General features: G+C 41.1%; 3 protein-coding genes across 4 annotated transcripts; all 3 read right to left on the bottom strand.

The window, feature by feature from the left end:
• Positions 1–1239: 1239 nt before the first annotated feature.
• On the bottom strand, positions 1240–7359 carry LOC115197017 (homeobox protein Hox-B7a). Its single transcript, XM_029758140.1, has 2 exons — positions 6332–7359; positions 1240–2131 (listed from the first exon to the last, which is right to left on the bottom strand). Exons 1-2 carry the CDS (start codon positions 6741–6743, stop codon positions 1872–1874), a joined length of 672 nt encoding a protein of 223 aa, XP_029614000.1. The 5' UTR covers positions 6744–7359; the 3' UTR covers positions 1240–1871.
• Positions 7360–7940: 581 nt separating this feature from the next.
• LOC115197005 (homeobox protein Hox-B8a) lies at positions 7941–12691 on the bottom strand. Of its 2 annotated transcripts, none has more exons than XM_029758121.1 (3): positions 12649–12691; positions 9750–10628; positions 7941–9031 (listed from the first exon to the last, which is right to left on the bottom strand). In XM_029758121.1, the coding sequence occupies exons 2-3, from the start codon at positions 10171–10173 to the stop codon at positions 8715–8717; spliced, it is 741 nt and encodes a 246-aa protein (XP_029613981.1). In that variant the 5' UTR covers positions 10174–10628; positions 12649–12691; the 3' UTR covers positions 7941–8714. The 2 variants fall into 2 exon arrangements, with proteins under 2 accessions (XP_029613981.1, XP_029613990.1); XM_029758130.1 differs by having other exon boundaries at positions 7941–9028; positions 12649–12687.
• Positions 12692–16282: 3591 nt separating this feature from the next.
• On the bottom strand, positions 16283–22788 carry LOC115197024 (homeobox protein Hox-B9a). Its single transcript, XM_029758152.1, has 2 exons — positions 22133–22788; positions 16283–18925 (listed from the first exon to the last, which is right to left on the bottom strand). Exons 1-2 carry the CDS (start codon positions 22644–22646, stop codon positions 18690–18692), a joined length of 750 nt encoding a protein of 249 aa, XP_029614012.1. The 5' UTR covers positions 22647–22788; the 3' UTR covers positions 16283–18689.
• Positions 22789–23454: the final 666 nt, after the last annotated feature.

Raw genomic sequence — 23454 nt, forward strand, 5'->3', positions numbered from 1 at the left:
TGATAAAGAAGGTTTAATCGAATATTGTGGAACAACACAACCATGGAAATATGCAAATATCAACATTCAACTGAATATCTATGCTACAAAAGGCGGGCGTAAAATGTTTCGCACTGCGGCATATAATCGCCGCATTGTGGCCAAGGCCCAAATCATAAAGATGTCTTCTAAGAAAGAAGGTCCTAAAGAGAATGAAATGCATTTGTATCCTGGTATCTGTTTCGTCTAATATACAATAGCTAAACGATGCAATTTGATGCTTCCTATAAGCAAATTAAATATGTTGATTATTAACGAAAATGAAAAAGGAAAGACTAAACTCTGAAGACGGGTATTGTTGCTGGTCTTGCAATCCTGTCACATGAGCAGACGTTTTCGTAAGCGCCTGTTTCCCATTTTGTTGATTTTTTTGTTACTTTGATGGTGGTTTCCGGTCTTTCATTGATGCAATAAATGCATTAGTTACAACCCCCAATATAAGCCTTCTTTTGGTCAGTGTTGTATGCACAGAACCGAGGCAGAGACTATAGCCAACAATTCCATGGCAAACGGGTAGATTTAACATCCATAGGTTAGCCTAAAAGATATACCAATTAACGAAATATTCAAAATAACCCAAACACTTGCATCAATCAATTGAACAGGATGATGAAATCGTGGTACTGATAGGCTGTTTATAGCAATACCACTATCCCTTGTATAATCAATATTAAACATTGGACTGTCTTAGAAATGAAAACAGGTTAGACTATCTTGACTTTACAAACACAGATTCAAAATAATATTCAATGAAAATTAGAACACTTTGCTATAAGGCCTACAAAATGACTGGGCCCATTTATTTGTTTGACCAGACTAGCCTGCCAGTGGAAGGCTAGCCTACTATCAACAAAATGTGATAATTAGCGAAAAAGTTCTGATAAGAATTGTGGATAGTATCATGCTTCCACTAGTTTTGTTCAACAAAAGCCTTAATGAAGGCTCATTTGTTGAAATGAAACGAAGATATATCACCTACAACTGTACATGTAGCCTGTAGACCTAGTCCTTGAAACATCATACATGTTAACTTTTGTCTTTTTCTTTTTTAATCTTCGATTAGAATATTATTTTTCAACAAATAGCCTAAGCCTCGTCGACAGGCCATCGCCCATCGCATAGGCCTATGTATTACAAACATATAGTGCCTAAGCATTTAGGAATGTAGCATATACCCAAGAGAAATCCAAAACAAAATCATTTGTAATTGATGACTTTTTGTTTTATTGGCATGAACAGAACACTTGTGCAATTGGATAACAAATAGTTCCTCACAACACGAAAATATACACATTCCTACATCTCGTGGTCCACTGTAGGCTTACATGTCGAGAATAAAAACAAAATACGTCAAATCAATTGACATAGGGGTAAAAGCCCTTACAACAAGTCATAAAATATACATCCAGAAGATCACAAGATGACAGAGAATGAACATATAATAACAACGATGATCGTAGAGTTGCAAAACTGCCGCAAAGCCGATCCCTTTTCTCGCATATAGGCTAGTTTTCCCAACCAGGGTTTTGCAATATTACAGGTCTATGCCAAAAAAACTAGATAATATTTATCTAAATCAACGTGTAAGCAACAATAGCTTATTTAGTATCGCTTAGAAATCAATGTCATTTTTTTCTTTATACAATTTCACTGTACTTTCAACAAAACAAGACGTGGCTTTAGACTACATGAATGAATCATTAATCTTATAGGTAGCATTGTATGTTTAACTCAGTGTAAGAATAGGGGGGACACGGTTTCCCCCTACGGTTTTAATATAATATCAGTCTCATGTAGTGCCCATTAGTCTTTTCACCGTCCTTTCACCGTCGCTACTCATCTTCATCTTCGTCCTCCTCGCCCCCCGGCGGTTCGGCTGCAGGGGAGCTCCGTCCGGGCGTCTTGTTCTCCTTCTTCCACTTCATCCTCCGGTTCTGGAACCAGATTTTGATCTGCCTCTCGGTGAGACACAGCGCGTGAGCGATCTCTATGCGTCTTCGGCGAGTCAGGTAGCGATTGAAGTGGAACTCCTTCTCAAGCTCCAGCGTCTGGTAACGCGTGTACGTCTGTCGACCTCGCTTCCTGTCTGCACCTGTAAACAGAGGCAGAGCTTGTGTGAAAATACTGAACAGACAGAGATCGAGAGAAAACGCCTTTCTTTTTTTCTCAACAAACTGAAATAGTAAAAAAGTGAATACAATCGAATGCTCTAGATCGACGTAGTTTTTTTTGTTCTTGTGAACGTGTAGGCCTATAGGCTACATCTTGTGGGTTCTTTTTTAAACCTAAATAACAAAGCTTAAAAGATAAAAGTGCATAGAAAGCATAAGTCCAGTGGAGGGAAATGTTGTGATATTTGCTGAAATAAACGCAACAATTGTGTTATATTTCTGAAGATTATATGATTCGAAGGATTAGTTGTGGAGAGGATATTGTTATTATTTACTATCTTCTCGGAGGTTAAAAGGCAACTGGGGGAAATATTTCTCATGGTTGGGAAATAATTACATTTCTGAATCTAGCTGGGCCAAATGCATCTGTTGTGCTACCTCAGTAGTGGCCTATGTTGTAAACAAGCCTTGCGGAGCAAATATAAACACATAAAAGTTACATTTTACGAGCTGTTTCCACTACTAATTTTAAGTGTACAGTAAATAGTTTTAGAATCCCCGCAGGTATAACCGTGGGGTAGTAAGAGGGAAGCGGATGTACAGGCCTGAATGGAAGTGATAGCAATTTCCACGCTGTTATTTTGTTATGGAATTCTAGTAAAAAGTATCACTTATCAGAAATATAAATAAATTGCAGTGTTTTTTTCATTAGTATTCCTGGTCAGATAGCGTTGACTGTAGGCTCACCAAAAATCCTTATAGTCATTTTGGCCTAGAATCCAGCAACGTTTCATGAAAATAACAAGAAAAGAATTTGAATAAATAAGCAATATTTGTAATGCGATACTATAGGCCTTTAAATGCTTGTATTACAAGCTTAGGTAATCTATAGGTTTCCTATTCCATCATGTGCATAATACATTATATGTTTGTAATGTATCTAAACTAGCCTTATACTTAGCGCCACTTACTTTTCATTGACATTCATGATGCAATTAATAGAAATAGCATCGACTGATACGCTGTATCGTTCAATTGGCAAGGATTCAAACCAATAGTGGCAAAGGGCGCGCAAGTTCCTTCCATAACAGGTAGCCTGGCTTATACAATAGAAGTAGGCTATAAAACCATAAAATCCATCTGAAAATGCTCAGCTGTATATTCATGCATTTTCCTTTTGCACAAAATACATAACATTCCATTTCCTTGGAACATAAAATGGGAGTTTTGGTGTGCACAACAACACAACCTTCCCCACACAACAGGACCCCTATCGTAATTGGGCGTAGGGCCTTCTCGAATAAACCTCGATGGCATATAGGCGAGGAGCAAAACAAGATCACTCCCTGTTTACATACACAAGTGGTTTTACTTCCAAAAGTTCCGCATACGTTGCGAATGGGACGGGTCTCCTCCCGTTTCCGGTCAAGGCAGACATCGAATGGAGTCTGAGCTGAGCTGCAGCACTGTGGGGTTTTATTGCACGCCGTGGTCACTGGTGTGGTTCTCATTTCCTCTCTGGCGACGTGTCACATTCTGGGTGAAACTGGCTCGAAATGAGACAGGAGGAGGTTTGGAGGTCTGGGGAGCCAGCCGAGGAAGAGAGAGAAAGGGGGGTATTCTTATTGATTATATTTTTCTCTCCTATGGTGTCCTCGGTGATTTGTGTTTCAGCAGAGAGAAACGGCTTGGCTGGAATTATTCTCCGTGAAACGCAGTTTTGTCAGGAGTTTTAACAAGAGCGAGCATTGTGCTCTCAGAGACCCTCTAGTACACTCGCGCATAGTCTACAACACACCCGTCCCGGAGTATAAGACATTGAAAGTTAATGTCTGTGTGAGAGAGTGGGCTCTCTCTGTGTGTGTGTGTGTGTGTGTGTGTGTGTGTGTGTGTGTGTGTGTGTGTGTGTGTGTGTGTGTGTGTGTGTGTGTGTGTGTGTGTGTGTGTGTGTGTGTGTGTGTGTGTGTGTGTGTGTGTGTGCGTGCGTGCGTGTGTGCGTACGTGTGTGTGTGACTATCTATAAACTACATTTGATAAGGGTATTATTTATGAAGTTTCATTTGTTATGGAGAAGTGGGTGTATTCCAGAGCATATATTTCCTTTCAAAATGTGCTTTGTTGGCTCAAACATCACACTCAAATAGTCTAGTTAAACAACTCTTTATGTCCTTTCATCTAAATTCAATTATATAAGTTAATTGCTAGGCCAGGCCATACTGGTGGGCATGTCAGTGAAAAACATATATGTTTTGTGTGTGTGTGTGGGTGGTGTGTGTGCGTGTGTGTGTGTGTGTGTGTGTGTGTGTGTGTGTGTGTGTGTGTGTCTGTCTGGACGTGTGGACGTGTTTAACTATTCTTGTGAGGATCTAAGTCCCCACAAGAATAGTAAACAAACAAAAATTTGACCAACTGGGGACATTTTGTTAGTCCCCAGGAGGTCAAATGCTATTTCTAGGTGGTTAAGGGTTAAGGTTAGAATTAGTGTTTAGGTTAGAATTACGTAAAGGGTTAGGAGCTAGGGTTAAGGTTAGGCTTAGGGTTAGAGTTAGGTGTAGGGTTAGGGATTAGAGAAAATTGGATTTTGAATGGGAGTGAATTGTTAGCTGTACAAGAGTGTGTGTGTGTGTGTGTGTGTGTGTGTGTGTGTGTGTGTGTGTGTGTGTGTGTGTGTGTGTGTGTGTGTGTGTGTGTGTGTGTGTGTGTGTGTGTGTGTGTGTGTGTGTGAGAGAGAGAGAGACAGCGAGAGAGAGGGAGATAGACTGCCTGCCTGCTTGTCCATCACTGTGTGTACCTACTAGTCAATTTGAGCAATGTCTTGATTTGTTATATTTATTTGTGTATGAATAGTCTTAGCCTCATAAAATTACACTTGAAAATCTAAATTAGGTTTTCAAAGTCAGTTGGTGGCTCCTATAACCAAATTAGCAAGCGTGGGCTGGCAAAGAGAGACAGACATACCAGGCAGGAGCTCGCTTCCATTAGGATTGTTTTTTTTTACGTATGCATATTTCACACAAGGACATAAATAGCTTACACACAACTTACACGACGAGCATACATTTACGAGAAAACGTGTGGCAACGAATGCCTGCTAGTAGATGTCAAAAGCCCTGCTAATGAGGACGTATGTTTCAAAACTAGTGAAGCTGTTGTTCGTTTTACGCCAGAGGCTAACAAGAGGAGGGAGCACTACATTGACAACTGACTGATAGGAATTTTGTGGTAATAGTAGCCAAGGCCTTGAGAGGTTACTGAAAATTATTAGACAAAGTTGTTGTCAGCCACTATTTCACATGAGCCGCGCGCACTAAAAGTGGTTGTTCGTTGATGGTGTGTAGTTGTTCAGCCTCCTAATGTGCACACAACGCACAGGCGCACGCAGAGACACATACCACAGCTACACAGCCACTTACACATCTACACACACACACACACACACACACACACACACACACACACACACACACACACGTTTTACGCATGACATTATTTGACAGTACACTTAATCAAACACTGGCGTAACATGAATTGCTATTTTATAAGCATCATTTTCTCAGACTAGACTTACTTGTTTGTTGTGTGGTCTGTAGGCAGCTGTAAGGCCCACTGAAACTATTCAACAAGCCAGTGCAGAATGTCAGACAAAGGCGTTTCTATAACAAAACAACACAGCCTAACATCGCAAACCAAGAGCTAACCAACTGTTAGCATCACAGTGTTTTCAGTGTTTGCAACATTCAGAGGCATTTATGCGATAATAATATAAGCCAGTGAACACGGGGCAGAGACCAGGCATCTGGATATTATGCTGTGTTGTAGAGTGCGCTTACCACGAGATCCTATCGAAACAGCATAAACAACAGAAAGCGATGGAATAGCCGATGTTGGCTATTTCTTTCTACCCGAGGACGGAGTAAAATAATCCAACGCCCTCTCTCTCTGTTTTAACACAATACCGCCTGATGAATATTCAGATGTCTTAAATTATGGTTTTATTGAGGTCATATAGCAATAAAAGATGCGCAGGCAAAGCGGCGTAAAGCATAGTTCAGGAAGTAGCCCTGACCACTTCGCAACCGCACTGTTTAAAGACCGTTTACGAGAATTATTAGGTCGGAGCAAAGCCCCATTCCTTTCTCCCCTCCTCTTTTTTTGAAAACATACATTTTAAGCTCACATACCTGAGCTTCTCATCCAGGGGTAGATCCGTAAACTGTCCTCGTTCTGTCTCTGCTCCGCCTTACCGCAGCTGGACACCTTGGACGGGTCACCACCGGAGCAAATCATGGAGAGGTTGGGGTGTTCAAAGTGGGAGCAGTGCATGTTCAGAGAGCCGGTGCCCAGCCCGTACGCAGAGGGATACATGCTGCGGGTTTGGGTGGGCATGTTCCCTGCGTTATTGTACAGTCCCGACAGTGTGGAGGAAGAGGAGGAGAAGCCTGCGCCGCCGGAGCCCGAGACATAACTGCTGGCTCCCGGTGAACTGGACGCAAAGGCGCAAGAAGTTTGCTCGGGAAAGACCCCACTTGGAATAACCGAACTTGCAGCTTGATATTTGGAAAACAAAGCGTTCGCATAATACAATGAACTCATAATTTGACCGGTGATTTGTAGGCCGGGAGGTTTTACTGTCGGTTTTACGAGGTACTGTGATATATTACAGAATTACAGTCTAGATTTACACCAAAAATCACCCCTTTTTCCTCAGGGGGCACGTGACGAGGGCCATGTGATACAAACTCGTCCAATAACAGCAGGGCTTCCAACCAGCTCAGCTAATGTGGAAAATAGTGCACCACTGACCATACACATAAAATACTTAAGTCTATTCACTGTAAGCCAAAAGGTAGGCCTACCTCCAATCAAGGAACTAACTAGAACACAAACAAATCGATGGTCAATAGAATATATTATGTAATCACCCAGCGCCTTGCACAGTGATAAAAAGGGCTGATGCTTACAAATATCCGACTGAATGTATACAGACAGATCTTAAAATGCCCTCGACTTCTCGTTGGACACCACACAAATAAGAAAAACCTATTAGTTTCCATATCGATTTTACTTATCCTTGTCAGTGGTGGGATCTCTCAGGAAGTTCCTCTGTCTGTTATTGTGGTCTCTGCGCACGATGCCTGTACTATGTCCAGGGACCAGTATAGCCCACACCGGCCCACTCCGGCCCTGTCTGGGAGAATTTCTGCTTCAGAGCATCCCTCTTTCCACAGCACCCATCTCCAGCACGACAGAGAAGCTCTGGACAACACAAGTACTTTTGTTTTTACGGAACAGGGAGGCCAGAGGCTGTCTCGAGTCGCCTAGTGCCACGTACCACGCTCTCCCAGTGTTTGACAAGATTTACCTGGCGCACAGGTGCTTTTATGCACCTTTTTTTTCTTTCCCCCTCTCGAATAAGACTCAACATGAATGTGACTGTTATGGGAAGTGAAATATCATCACGTTTTTTTCTGAAGGGGGGGGTGTTGTTACTGCCAATAGTCATATGATTTAGCCAGACTTTACAGTGTGGTTCCACATGTCATGGCCTTATCTATGTCGAGCTTGTGTGGAGATAAACATGTACGACACAATTCTGACCGCGCGTCAATCCCTACATTGTTAGAAGTGTGTGCATCCAGTACCCAGTAGCCATTAAATACTCATTGGTTTGGTGAAGGTTTTAATGCACTTGTGTAATATGGGTAAGATTAGTAATTGGTTGAGTCACTCTGTGTGGTGACGGTGGCTATTGGGATTCACACCTTGAGAGGAAATGAAGCAGCAACGATGTCACAGATTCTCTTTATTGTGTCCTCTGTCTTCCGCCGCTTCCAGGTTTAGACAATAGAACAAAGTGATGAAGAACAATAAAGCATATCATCAAGTCCCCATAAACTAATTCACGAGTAGCCTACAGTACACATTCTGTTTCAACGAGGGGTCACATGACATCCTTTTTTATTTCATTTGTATTTTTATTCATTTTTTTCATGTTTGCACTGTGCGCATGCTTACCCAAATAAGGAAGACAACAAAATACCATCAATTGAAACGAACTAAGGAAGGACAAGTGTAAAAATAGGAAAGCCTACAGCATAAATAGGCAGTTTCATGTTGTTGGAATTCATTATTCGCCACGTCGTCATAACATAGAAGTGAGAACAGTAAAAAGTGCACAATTTAACTTAAAAACTATACAGCTGCCAATATAATTGTTAATGACAAAATTCTAACAATATAAATGTTTTTTTTTTCACGATAATTGTTCCACAATGAAAGGACTCTATTTTTAACACAATAATAATTTCCAACATCAGATAAAAAGTACAAATGCTTCATTTCCCGTTCAAATGTTTCGTTTTGTCTCCCAACAAACACAATGTGAATGGTCCTGTCCTTTGTCACCGTCAGGAGACTTTCCAACCGAATGAATCAAACCCTGGAACGACTAGCCAAAGACTGCCATGTTCCGAGACAAAACCACATGCTGGCCCCACTTCCCTTATCGTTCTCGCTGCCTTTTCCGCGGTGCTGATTTCGACCCCCTAATCTCCTCCCTATAGCTTACATTTGCTTGGCTTTGTCGCAGTCTTCCCCGGACGAGTGTGTCCCCGCGCCCTGCTCCTTCTGTCGTTTCTCCTTCTCGATCTCTTCCTGCTCTGTCTTACTGCTGGGGAATTTGTCCTTGTTGTTTTCCTTTTTCCATTTCATCCTCCTGTTCTGAAACCAGATTTTGACCTGTCTCTCGGTCAGTCCCAGGGCGTGCGATACCTCGATTCGCCGCTTGCGGGTCAGGTAGGGGTTGAATAGGAACTCTTTCTCCAGCTCCAGCGTCTGGTAGCGGCTGTAGGTCTGTCGGCCTCGCCTCCGCCCGGCAGCTACTGGCAAAATGAGGGGACATGTTTGAGGAAAATATACAAATAGCCATTACGAATAGCCTATACAAGTTCACAAATGCAATCCCCTAATCTCCATCCCCAATATCCCCCATAAGCAATTATTATTGTCTAGGCCTACAGAGTGAAGCTATCAATTATATAATCCACTCATTTTTTATATATATCCGAGGTTACTTAAACCTAGATTGACTTCCAAGTGATTTATCAGCATTGCAATACAATTCAAGTGATTGGATGTTCAATGTCCACACATTCAAAGGATATTAAATAAAATCCAAAGCAAATAATGTCTTACGCCCACACATAGGCTACTCAGAGCATTAGGTGAAGCCATAAAGCGCCTAACCTGTGGGAAATGGCCACCTTGTAGCGAAATAATCCCCGAGACCACTTTAAGTCGTAAAAGCGAGTAGTAAAACTTTAACCTGGGTGAGAAGTAAGAGAATCAGCTGCCGGCCAGCTCGCACATGGAGAGAAAAGCTTTGCTCTCTTCTCTATTCCCCTCTCTCTTGTATATGGCGGGGTCATTAAACTGTAAAGTTTTGGACACCATAAAACAATAAAAGCACTTTGTCTCTCCTTTGAACACAGGAAACGCACCTCAGCCCTAATTGCGAATGGTTTGAGGTTTAATATTCTACCCCTTTCAGGCTATTCATGCATACCCACAAGCAGTGTTTCAGTTTTAGCTCTGACTTACATTGCGGTCGCATCCACGGGAATAACTGCGTTGGAGAGGGGCTCTGTTCCGTGCTCTCCGTCTCATCCCCGATACCACCAGCGGCTAGCTTACAGTCGTTGTACTGGACCAAATCTGCGTCCTGGGGTCCAAAAAGGGTTTGCCTCTGGAGAGCGTCGTACCCGTAGAAGTTTCCCGGCTCGCCATGGCATGTTACGGCGCAGGGACTCTGTTGGTAAGGGGCACTGGAGAGCGTGGACGCTCCGTGGTGGTAAAATTCCTGGATTTGAGGGGGATGTTGGAAAGTTGCTCCAGTGCCTGGTCCATACACTACTGTGGGTCTACTCCCAAGGTCCTGCGCGAACCCGCACTCGTAATAATTGGGACGTAAAGAGTCTCCACTCTTGTATTTGGAGAAGAGAGAGTTGACAAAATATGAACTCATCTTTTGTTGTTGTTGGTTTTGTTGTTGTTTGTGATTATAAAGACTCAAGCGCTCGAGAGGAAGGCAATTGAAGAGTTATTGGGTAAAAAAAAAAAAAGAACCCAAGCTGGTTCGCAATATATGGACTGATGTTGTATTTCAAAACACCCAATCTAAATAGCCGAAGCCACAATCATGCCGATTCCATAAAATCGTCTCCACTGAAGTGCTCCTGCATCACAATTCTGGTATGAGGTGCCAGTTCACAAACAGTTTTCTGTGATTTACTCCGCTGCAAATGAGTTGTTTCATATTTTGCGGTGTCTTTTCACGATAATTTGCATCTATTATCGGGTCCTCATCTCATTGGCTTCTCGCATCCCACACGGACACTGCTCTACTCTGCGGGCTTCTGATATGGAAGGAGTGAGAGAATGAAAAAGAGAGAAAAACAGAAAGGGAGAGGGAGCAATGGACTAGGGGAAAGAGAGGGGGGTTGAGGGAGAGAGGAGGGGAGAATATGCGCATTAATATATTCAAGCGGGTAAGTTAATGAGAAATCTGCCGCTTTGCATCAGATCAAATAGAGAGCGCCCCCCACCCACCACAACTTACCCACTCTAAAAACCTCTCTTGGAGAGATTGATTTTTAGCATGTAGCCTAGCTAATGGTCAACCTGAAGGGATGCACATATAGCCTACTCATTGATTTCTAAATTATAATGAGGTGGGATCCTCTTTTTCGAAAATGTCAGGGTCGCCCTTGCAAATTGTGAAAGTACACGATGTAATTGGTATCAGTTTTAACAAGTCCTATAAATGTAATTGCAGTTCTAAAACAACTTGTCAAAGCCTCGGCACCAGCGTCTGGGGCTTGTTGAGAACAAACGAGGTAGTCAGATTTAACATTTTGATTATAGTATTTTTTATAAATATGATATTCATAAAGATGTGAAGATGTCTGAAAGGAGCGACACTCGTGGTATAATGGAGAAAGTGGTTGTAAATGGTTTAACAAACTATAAAATGCAATTAACGCTGAGGCTGTTTGTTGTTTACACCTAGCATCAAAAAAGCTCTTAAGATTTTATGAGGTTCCACGACCAAAGCCATAAATGCTTCACTTGGAGCAATTTCACCGATACAGAAATATTCAAGTATTTAATTGTCATTTTAGTTGTGTTTTCCGTACGGACTGTCATTGTAGAAGCTGATATTTTAACCCCTAGACGTATTTTCTGGAATAACTAATGAGGGGATAACTTGTGGAAAGGTTGTGTTCGTTAATGACCTCATAAAAACGAAACTATTGTTAGGATTGGGACTAAAATACGTTTTAAAGAGAATATAGGCCTATCTCTACGTGATTGGTTTGAGAAATAGGCTGAGCGTAGTTTGCGTTTACAAATTGAAGCCAGGAGTGTCGTCAAGCATTTATTCAGAATTCTAGTATTAGGACAACTAGCCTAGATAATGAAGATTATGATAACGTGTTATTTAGGTTGTATTTGGCAGTTAATGACTTACATTGTAGTATAGGAGCCAAACGAATTATAACTTTTTGTTATTGTTGTTTTATGCAGTTTTCCGATATTATGTAAGATATAGGCCTATATGTTCAGGATTGTTGAAATGAAGTGAGAAAATATCAATTTTTGCGTGCATTATTTTATTCCCGGTGTGCGTATGCAAGTGTTAGCCCTGCTAGGCTACTGTCAAATGTAACCGTTGCAAATTTTTTTTTACATATTATTATCCGTGTTTTTGGAAACCTTTAAAACATATGTCATGTGAATGTCCAATTTACAGTAGGACAATTTGTCTGCCATTTTTTTTTCATACTTTATAGCTGGTGCATTCATGATAGGCTGGCTACGTTAAGGAGTGTACTGCAATTTTAATGAAGGTTCTAACCCAAATGAATTTGCTATCTATTGGAATTATAACAAACTTTCGAATTAGCTACACTGAATGAACTGTTGTCCTTTACATATCAGGGAGTTCTAATGTAAATTCAAACATATTCCACAGCGCTAAAGCCTTACCAATGTAGCGTGTTACCCAATTTAGCGGCATTTTACTTCTAATATGACGGTTTACAGCAAGTCACTTATTTCCATATTTCGTTACATTGTAAAAAACATAAATATGAACACCGTTTTTCGATCCGAATAATGAATTTAATAGTTGTACTACAAAGTTAAACATATTGCAATCGAATAACAATAAATCATAAAAAACCTTCACAACATTGAGTTGATTTTAGTAATTATTCCCAAATTCATGGACAATAACTTTGTAACAATATCAATTATTACAAATTAGTAGGCTATATAATCCTCTCAGAAGAGCTGTGCCCTCTATATATGTGCTTTAGGGTCAAAACATTATTTGCAGGCTAATAACGTTTCTGAAGAAGCAAACAAATAGCCCAAATCATTGTCAATGCGCTTCTGTTTGACTATTCAAATATATAGGCCTAAATTGAAATCTTACCCTAATACAGGAGAAACATATAGGCCTATATTAATCTTCTTGCCGCCCTTCAAAATCTCTTAAGTGAAGCAAGAGGTTCTCTTCGCCCAAGTTTAGGTGGTGTAAAGTGGCCTGTCTGAGTTTTCTAAGGACTTCCGGATAGGCAGACAAGACAGTGGAGGCTTTCTTTCGTGGACCAACATCGCCACCAAGCGGACGTTTTTAGGTGTGACGCAGGGATTTCAGGTTATTACCAGTTTATGATTCTATAAACACGAAACATAAACCAACATAATGACGGTATTTCACAACTAAACAATGAAAGTATAGGCCTTATTTCGAAATAAGAAAACATATAGTCTACAAGAGCTGTTCCTCTTCTGTTCCTCTTCTGAAGACATGTTAGTCTATACATAGGCCTAATGCGGTCTAGTTGAATTAATATTGCTAAAAAATTATTTAGGCCTATTTAATTGACAACATAGTATCAATTGAGTCATTTCTATATGTAGCCTACAAATTATTTTTGTAAGAAAAATTAGCTGCCGTACATGGGCCTACATATTGTTGGAAAGAATATAATACATATTTGTTTCATTTAAGTTGTTACTCTAACAGCTGCCTACCTAATAGAAAGCATACCTTATTGTATTTGATTATATGCAGACAACAAATTAAACATATAATTTGAGATGAATAATGTTAGATGAATAACCTGAATAATGTAAAAAAAAAATAAAAAAAATAAACACGAAATTGTTAAAATATTTATGAAACTTTACTTTTGTAAGCATATGGCAGGTGAAGTTATTCATTATTTCTAAAACGAAAGACGTGTAAACACGAGGGCAAATTATGCTTCAACCCTATTCGACGACCTCTCGTGCATGGTTCAAACGAAAATAAGAACGATCCGAATATTTATTTGAAGGACTTTGAGTCAAGCTCATGTTAGGAAATGATCATTTACATAACTTTTTGCCAAAGTTGATGGAAAAACATAGTCAACAATATGAATAGAAACATTTATTTTCTGTGCACATATTTGAGAAGTCTAGCTTGCAGAGATTTAGAAGTCAAAATGTATTCATTTTGCCCATATGAGTTTTGCGACTCCAAAAGAACTTTCCGGGTGAACATAAACTCAACCCCTGTCTGTATGCTCTGCCCCCAGGGTACTCCTGGCACATGTATTCATATGATCTCTCGACTACACGGTGCAAAATGAGAGAATATTAACTTATCGACTACAACACTTCGTAGTATAAAGGCATTATTTTAATATATGCAGGTCCTGTGGGTTGGAAGCAGGGGGGGGGGGATAAGTGTGTATTTGTGTAATTTCTGTTTGTTTGTGTTTTTTGTTTGTCCTGACAACCAAACAAAATAATAAAAACTTGATCACGAAAAGAAAACAATGTGAATAGAAACATTCATTGACTATGCGCATATTTGAAAAGTGTACCTTGCAGAGGTTTAAATGTCAAAACAACTTAGAGACAGTATAATGTACATTTTGCTTATCACTTATTCGTTCATCTCTGGTTATTGTTGTGGGGCCTAATTGTAGCCTATACTTATGGTAATTTCTTTGAAAAAGGTCGTGGTAGCAGCCTAATTGTGTGCCTCATAGTGGTAGCAAGTACTGAAAAGAGTGTTAATGATTGTCAAAAAGAGGTTGCGATGTTTATTGTAATTTCACATTTGGCATGATAATCTGGTGTATGATAAAATTGCCATGATAAATTGAATTTACTCTGTCCAGGAGTTTGCCTTTTTACTGAAGACTGTATGCAAAATCCCAGCATACTGTCATACAGCAAACTGAAAATGAGAACATGGGAAAACATGGTTTTTAAAAGAAAGAGAGATGCACTCTGACCATAAGCTATTCCATGACCTAACAATCAAAGATTCTGCCTCAAAATGGCCAGCCTAGCCTGGGGGCGAGGTTGTTAACAGATTAAGGTTCCCTTATGTCAGACGTCTCGCCAGAATCTTTTTGTGGCGTTTTATGGCACTGCTATAGGGCGGTCAGGATGCGCTCGGAAGTGAAACAAAGGGAGGCTTCGCGGACACCGGACTCCGGCGGTTCATCTGGCGGTCCAGACCTCGCCACGCAAGCCCCCCCCACTCCTAGTGGAATACGAAAACAACAAACGCAGCAAACAATAAACGACAAAACGCAAAGGAACAAAGTAAATCCCCAGTCTAGGAACGTGGATTAGGCCTACCACACCACACCTCGAAACAGTTATTAAGGAGGACTTGAAACTTTTCCTTCTCCCCGTGTTTGCTTTACAGCCGTTTAGTTCTTAACCTTCAGAAAGGTATACCCTATTAAGTTTTATTGCAGTCATATTATTTTATTGCGGCACACCGCATTGAATTTTCTTTCTCTCTTTTATGACAGTCAGCTTCCCCATCTCCTCCTCCCCAAACGAAAGCCCACATCCTTTTTTGCTGTTTGTTTCCTCCTGAAAAATATCATAACAGGCCCAGGATTGGGTGGTACAGAGCCATAATAACCAATACTGACCCCCTAGCCCACTTAAGAAGAAATAGGCTTTTTATTCCCATATGCTTGGCGACGCAAAAAAAAACGTTCATGTCTCAGTTGCACATCTGCAAGCCAGTAGTTCTGGTTGGCCCGAACTTCAAGACATATTTTAATTACTATAGGCTGCAGGGATTCAGAGAATAACACCCAACAATGTTATTGTACATTCAACCTCATGTAGCCTAGATTCGGTCTCCAGTCTCCAACGCCCATGTTGTTATTTCCCATTTCCCATTTCCCATAAATCGATGAAACATTAGCATAATTGTTTATTATGGGATGTTACAGGAGTATGTAGGGTATGAATTGTACCATTATGCACCACACTGTACCAAAATAAGGCAATAAATCTATAAAACTATTTATTCCAAGTTCATGAATAGACTGCTTTTTAGTTAAGTATAATATATAGACTCATTATGCAAAGGGTTGGGCATTTTCTGGGCGTGCCATTTTTGGAAAGACCCATTAACAAATCATACAGTTTTCTTTGCGTTCATCTTTGGAAAAAAGCGAACATGGGTCTTAGAATCATAACCTACCTCACTAGCCATGTGCCACAGGCCCCATGAATAGTATTTTCCACGCACTGTACAGCACAGCAGATTGGTTTCATTCCACGTTCTTCTCTATCCCCTTCTCGGGTTCTACACAGAGTGGGACATTTTAAATACACATAACCCACACTTTTATTGTCATAAACGTATTAAATGAAAACGCCAAGATAAACATTGCCATAGAGTCATCTTAATGAATGTTAGGGTCTGGGGCAGTCTTCTTCAGGGAACCATGTGCATACTTGACTCCTTTCTTTCAAGTACAATTCAAGACAAATGCTCCGGCGCACGAGACATATTTCGAACACATGCTCCTCCTAAAAGATGAAGTGAAATTGGAAATATAAAAAACCTCAAACTTGTTTTGTTGTCACTCACACGCAGAGAAGGCGCATATGTGCCCTATTACGCGCGCTCATGAGACCTTCTCACTGTCTAAAATGAATTGGCTATCATAAATACAACTGCTTTATTTTCATTTGAATCTCATATCAACTCCATGAAGTTATCAACAGTAGTAAAAAGAGCAGAGACGTTGTTCTAATGTAAACTATTTTTTTAATACGAATCCAGCATCAGCAGTGCTATCTCACAGATAAACAACACAGGACTGAATACAATTTACATGAGGGACACAAGAGATTAATGTGATATAAAAAAAAAAAATAGACTGAGAGGGGGTTAGTAGTTTCTGGAGTCGGTCCTTACAGCGTTGTTGTTATTAAAAAACGAAGAGTTCAACTGAGATGACCTGAAGGCTTCTGCAATGAAAGCTGCCGTGGACATGCGAGGCTCGAGCGCATGGAGACACAATGGGGTCTTAATGCTCCTTAATATTCCGAATGAAGGCCAGGCATGCGCGCGACTCCAGAAACGACACCCATTTCCTACCTCACTGAAAATGCATCACAAGAGTGTCCCAGTATGTTTGTAAGTACTCCCACAAACAAACAAACACAAATACATGTACACCAAATAAGTACATCATTCCTTATTGTATTGACAACACGGTTAAATCAGTTAATGCTCAATACATTCTGGACAAGAACATGTAAACAATATCTAAAACTGGAAAAACGACGTCTGCTCATTCAACTCCGATGTCATTTCCCAAAACACCAATTTTGAACATATTCAACTCGTTCCAATAAAAACAATCGAGGTTATTCACCTAGGCCTATTTACAATTAATTAGAAATATTACCGTCCAAAAACTGCTATAGCATGGCGCATTTTCTTCAGATAGCTTTTCATTTCCAAAACACACAAACATAAAGAAATAAATTACATTTCATTATGATATTAGGCATGCGCTAACAATGTAAACATTTTATTCTTAGACAATGTAGGCTTGTTTTTCTTCGACATATGTTATATCCTGTATTTAAGCGCATAGGAGTAAATCTTTTTTATGGCATATATCAAAATGAGAGAGAGAGAGAGAGTGTAAAAGGGCGTGTTATTGTAGGCCCTTTCATTTCCACGTAAATGTTCAAAACGTCCCACTGTTAGACTGCACTGTCATTAGATCAAAGCAAGTAGGCTAAAGGCCACTGGATCTACTGACCTTATATTGGCAGACCAAACTATATAAAACTAGGATTAATCCCAGTCGCGAACAAGGTTCCATCTTGAATGTGATCTAACATGTTGCATATGATACTTCAATGAAATATACCATGCCGCGCTATCTACCCGAAAACACGTATTCCTGATTCATTTACACATCAAGTAGTCTAAAATACTTTTTTTTCTTTAGCAATTACACAACGAAATAGTAACATTGGTCTCAAGGAAATGTTAACGGATAAATACCCCATAGACCAGGGTTCTCCAACCCTGTTCCTGGAAAGCTACTGTCCTGTAGCTTTTCACTACAACCCTAATCTAGCGCACCTGATTCTAATATTTGTCTGGTTGATAAGATGATTCAGGTTCATTACAACTGGATTTGGAGTGAAAACCTACAGGAGAGTACCTCTCCACGAACAGGGTTGGAGAGCCATGTCATAGACCTTTCCATATGAAACCCTTATTAGGTTATTACGCACTTTACGCACAAGGAACTTGAATGTAAAATTATTATGTAGAAAAAAGAGATACATATAAGAGTGTGCATATACCTGTTGAGTTAGTATTTAAAGGGATTACAACAAATACCCGGAACCCTGATATTTTGGTAAATACGACCCAGTCAAAGGGGCTTCTGGGGGATGTGACGCTACACTAGGTTATTCAACGATTTAAAATATAACATCATTGGGGAACTGAATTGGGGAACTGCTGCTCGGGAAAATAAAATACATGTATTTTTCGTGAAAGATCAGTTATAGGCCTAGCACCATCATTACGTACGACGCATCTATGGAGTTGAACAGAGGAATGGAGCGAAAAAACTAAAAGATAAGAAGAAATGCAGGTCGCGCACACCCTTTAACCACAACCGTTTCTCTTATGTATTAATGACCACACGAAACCGACGTTTCAGCACCTCCATGCCTCTCCTGATGAGCGTTGGTGTCATGCGTAAAGCAATAAATAAGTGATAAAAGTAGTGCTTGAGAAAGAGCCGCGTGAATCCACCCTCCTTTCTACTGTATAGTATAATATATGGCATTTAGCAGACGCTTTTATCCATAGCGACTTACAGTCATGCGTGCATACATTTGACGTACGGGGGATCCCGGGAAACAAACCCACTACCCTGGCGTCACAAGCGCCATGCTATGCCAACTGAGCGACAATGTACCATAAGGGGTTTCTCTATTGGTCTGCGCTTCTATAATGTCAGAGGGTATTTCACATCGATATGGAAAATAATAAAAACAAGCTTCCTGCACCCCCACTTTACCCATTACAGTCCATGTATGCCTATTTAAGGGAAAAGTAACGAGAAAGCAGACTCTTTGTAATGGTGGTGTTTTTAATAGCACTCTCCTTTTTTCTTAATCCTTGGGTTGATCCTTATTCATTTTCTTCATTTTCATCCGTCGGTTTTGGAACCATATTTTGACTTGTCTCTCGGTCAAGTTCAGGGAGCGCGCTACCTCGTGCCTTCTGTCCCGGGTGAGGTACATGTTGAAGAGGAACTCTTTCTCGAGCTCGAGGGTTTGGTATTTCGTGTAAGGGCACCGCTTCTTCCGGGAAGACCGGGCATGCAACCAGTTGGCAGAGGGGTCATCTACAAGGGAAAGTCAGACAGACACCTTTAGTAAATGGCTAACAAACACAGACCAGAATAGGCCCTAGACTAGCAAGCCTCATAACATAACTAAATACAAACATGCGTGCGTAATAACAAGATATCCATGCCCATGCGTTATATCATTGAGTTAAAGTGATATCAAAAGCCAAGGCTCATATTCCTCCAAATGGAACCGTGTTCGGTAATGTAATGGAGTAGAGGAGAGAGGAAAGTAGTTCCTCACCTCCCCTCGGGCCGAAGGTGACCTTGGTTGGTATTGTAAATGGGTTTAGAGGACAGGCAGTTCCTTCACTGTACATGTTTACCATAAAAGTACTTCCTGGACCACAAGGTGTCTTTTCATGTTACCATAACTATGTCATAAATGGGAAACACAAAGATAATGGAAAAAGTACTCGTGTCCTTCACCCCACTAGACCTTGAAAATCACCCTGTTTGTGAGAAGTACACTCTAAATGGGTGGAGCACTTGGATGTGATGTTATCTCGTAAACTACGATTCTCCTTATTTATTTTTTTGTCAGAACCTCCAATCATGGCAATGCACTCCACCCTTCCGCTTGGTTAGCAGGCCTCAGCCGAATCCAATTAGTGAAGAAAGCGCAGCATGGTTATGAGGAGACGCTATCCTCCCCCAACAGAGCCAAAAGCATTGGAACTATGAGAGACCTATAGTGAGCAACAGAGCCTAACCCAAACAAAAATGCAGTCCCCCTGAAATGCGGTTGCTTTGGAAAGTGGATTATCTCCTTTTTATGGGAAATGTTCCAGGGGGAATAATTCTTGCTGTCTCCGTGGAGACGCCTTTCCTCTCTGGTGGCTTTCTCGGGAATGCATGCTATGTATTTTCATGTAGGCCCATCTACATTTCCTCACAGTTGCTTTTTGTATAACAGCACCGTGTAGAGCCTGCAAGTTGGGCTACCATGGCATTCAAACGGCCTTGAAAAGCTTAAACTGAGAATACCTTGATTACTCAAAAGGCCGTGGGGATATAAATCTCCCAGGCATGGCATTGGATCGATTGCATCTGCAAGTGGACACAAATGCCTGTTCCGAGGCACTGGAGGTAGAAGTGGGCTTTGTGACACGCAAAGTGGTGCTTCGCATTCCCCAAGTACATAATCACCTAGTGTCATTCATCCCGTGCGAAGTCAGGGCTTTTCCTGTCACTGCATGACAAACCATCCCGTGCTATCCCATAACGCGCACGGATATGTGAAGGGTTATAGCTTTGGCCAATGGATCCGGGCATTTCTACAGATGAAAAAAATCTGGGCTCATTGAAGCCCATGGCCATTTCTCTTAGGCTACATACATGTAACCAACGTAGAGAAATCCAATCGGCCCATGCCCCTAGACACGCACTTTCATACCACATCAACTGTCTCTAATATCCTACATCTTATGACGCAATCCTATTGTTATCATGAAAGGAAATAATCCCTCGGGGATGATTGATAACCCTGTAAAGCTATCCGTTGCCGGCGGACACATCGGAGATAGAGGTGTGCCATCTAAATACTTATAAGCTCCGAGACATGATCTGCAACAATGCACGTTTAAGAGGGTATTGTCGTTGGATGATCATAGTCTGTTTTGTGACGAATGTTGGGATGGAAACACATAATGGCTACAGACCGTTATTATACCATCATGTCTCTTTGCAATTGTACCTTAATAGTCTGAGAAATTGACCTTTCGTCTATGCCTAGAGAGATTCGTTATTGCATTTCTCTACATTAAGATTGCATCGTATTTTATATGTTTTTCCCCAACTGTCCCAGGGAGCCAACACACAACAATTAATAGTGATGTTGGCTGGTCTTATAACTTAATAAACTTCAGGGGCAATCACTTTTTTTCACTCACAAGCCGCTGCTAGCACAAAGAGGGACGTGTAATTCCCAACTTCATTGCCTTTGCCCGTAGTTTATTCTGGAATGCCGCCCAGGGCAACACAAAGGGGAATTCTGTTGCGCACCATCCATTAGAGAGTTCACGTAGTGCGTGAACCCATTTTGTGGATTACAATCAACGTTCGTCTCCACCGTCAGTCCATACTACTAGAAAATGACCATCTGTCAGAACCTTGACCCATCCAATCTAGGTTAGGCCTCAGATGTGTGATATATCTCTCAGTTTCCCGGCGCACCAAAACGTTACCGGGCGGAGTAATACAAATATATAGGTTTCCACTCCGGCTCGGCTCCAGACCTGATTAATAGCCAGCCTGATCTTATGAGGCAGTGTTGGTAAAGGAGAGAAATTTCATTTTATTCTGTCAAGGCAACCATAGGCATGGCTAGAACAGCGAGTCAACTGAGAGTGCAGTGACCAACATCCTCCACATAATGTCATATAGCTCAGACAGATGAGTCTGCTTGTAAAAAAAACCAACTGTGAGTCTCACTTGGAAAATGTTTCAGATTTATTTTGTGGCGTTAAAGAGAGACTCTTGCCCACTCAACAGCCCTAAAGGCATCAATAAAACTTTATTTCCAGAAAATGTCGTCAATGCGGTTTATTTGACATAATAATAATTATTGCAAAAACGAACATATAACCCAATCCCCCACACTCCACCTTCTAAACGACATTAAATGTGTATAAATAGACTACTATCATCCGACGTGAATGAAACAAAGGCTCGTTGTCCCTTAAAGAGGATATGTACACTAAAATATTGACTAGTGTTATGAGGGCCTTGCCCTGGTAAACCCTGATTTTGCACTGAAGAGGCTCTTGGCATATAGTTCAACAGAGGGACGTTTTTCTTGAGGTGTTGTTCAGTTATTACTGGATTAAAACAAGTTGCTGACAAAATGAACTGCACTAAAGTGCAACTGAGCGCAGATAACCTGTTCTCAGAGACGGTGTGCCAAAACTTACAGCAGTAAAATTATATTCAATACCAGTTGGTCCCCAAAACTAAGGCAGGACAGTGCAGAAAACCGCGCACGTGAAATGTCGCAAGCTCCAAAACAGAGTACCATCCATACCTTGACCTGGTGTATGTATAAATGTATGATAATAATTCTAACGTAAACATACATAGTAAATTAGACGCACACTGCGGACCAGATATGGTAGTGAGCCTCTATGGCTCGCTATCTCTTTGTTCCTGTTTTATGACAGCATTAAAAGCTTTACAGACTGTTCACTTCCTCGTTTTATAACTTACTTTGATCTGGCCCTTCTTTGTCTTCGGTTCCTTCACAGATATCCTTATTGTCCTCGAATCCGGAGCCCTGGCTGGAATTCATCTCTCTTGCCGAAGAGGATTCCAAAATGTACTCGTGTCCACCGATTTTGGGGGGTTCCCCGAGGTGTCCCAGTAGCGGCTCCATCTTGACCTGCCCCTGCCCGGGGAGGGACTCCGAGCGCGGAGCGCAGTCGAGCCAAGTGCGTATGTATCGGGTGTCCGTGGAAGGCACGGGCTGAGTCGGGATGTATGGATGGTAAACCGCTGGTAAGCCATTGGAGGCATGGGGGCTGAACGGGCTCCAGGACGAGCTAAAAACTGGAGGTTTAGGCTGGAAGCTACAAGAGGGGAATTCGGGATGCTCGCCATGTCCCCCCGGTTGCCTGGAGTTCGAATACTGTACATTGGAAAACCTGACTGAAGTCGGATCTTCGCTCTCGTGACTTATTATAGAGTCCACATAATAGTTGCTCAGAGTTCCAGAAATGGACATTCTCGGACATTATACAATTCACGGTTCATTGAATTGAAAACATGTAGGACAGAAGTATTTTTTACTAGCCTTCTACTAGCCTACGAACAAAGTAGAGCTCGGTTGCTGGGGCTGTGCGCTCGGAGCGAAATGATTGGTCAGACTTTTTTCACGAGCCTGATAAAGCGTCAATGGGGCGTAAATCAATCCGCCAAGGGGCTGCACCTCTCCTAGCACTGTACATATTTTCCTCTCTAAATAAATTGTCTTGTTTATGCAATATGCAAAATGTGAGTGCATCCATATATATGTGGGTATCTGTAGGCCGTCGTTGAAATATCCAGTTGAATTATGCATCCCAACGACATTATACATGCATATTGGAAACAATGGACGACAAAATAAGCGGCCACATTCTTCTCTTTATCAAACTGATACATGCATACGTCTCATAGAACAAGGCCATTGAATATAATAAGCCTTATCCAATATATTACGTGAATGAACGCCCAATACATCATCAGAATCAAAGTAACATTGGAATACTATTAAGGCGCCGTTATTTCTCTCACGTCCATCTCTGGATGTCTATCACGGATAACGTTTTATGTTTTATGTTTATTGTTTTATGTTGGTTTGTTTTCTTTAAACTTGCGTCTGAGTTTCCTCTGGTGTAGGAAATGTCTATGTTCATGCTTTATTGGAAGGTTAAGAGTAATTTTTCTTAACGAGCGCAGTAAACACTAATGCGTGCCAATCCCCTGTCTTTATGGAAGGAACTACTTGAACTTTTTTGGTCGTTTAATACTATAATAAAATACTACATCAG

The sequence above is a fragment of the Salmo trutta genome, chromosome 1 (assembly GCF_901001165.1).
Source record: "Salmo trutta chromosome 1, fSalTru1.1, whole genome shotgun sequence".
In the NCBI taxonomy this organism is placed as follows: domain Eukaryota; kingdom Metazoa; phylum Chordata; class Actinopteri; order Salmoniformes; family Salmonidae; genus Salmo; species Salmo trutta.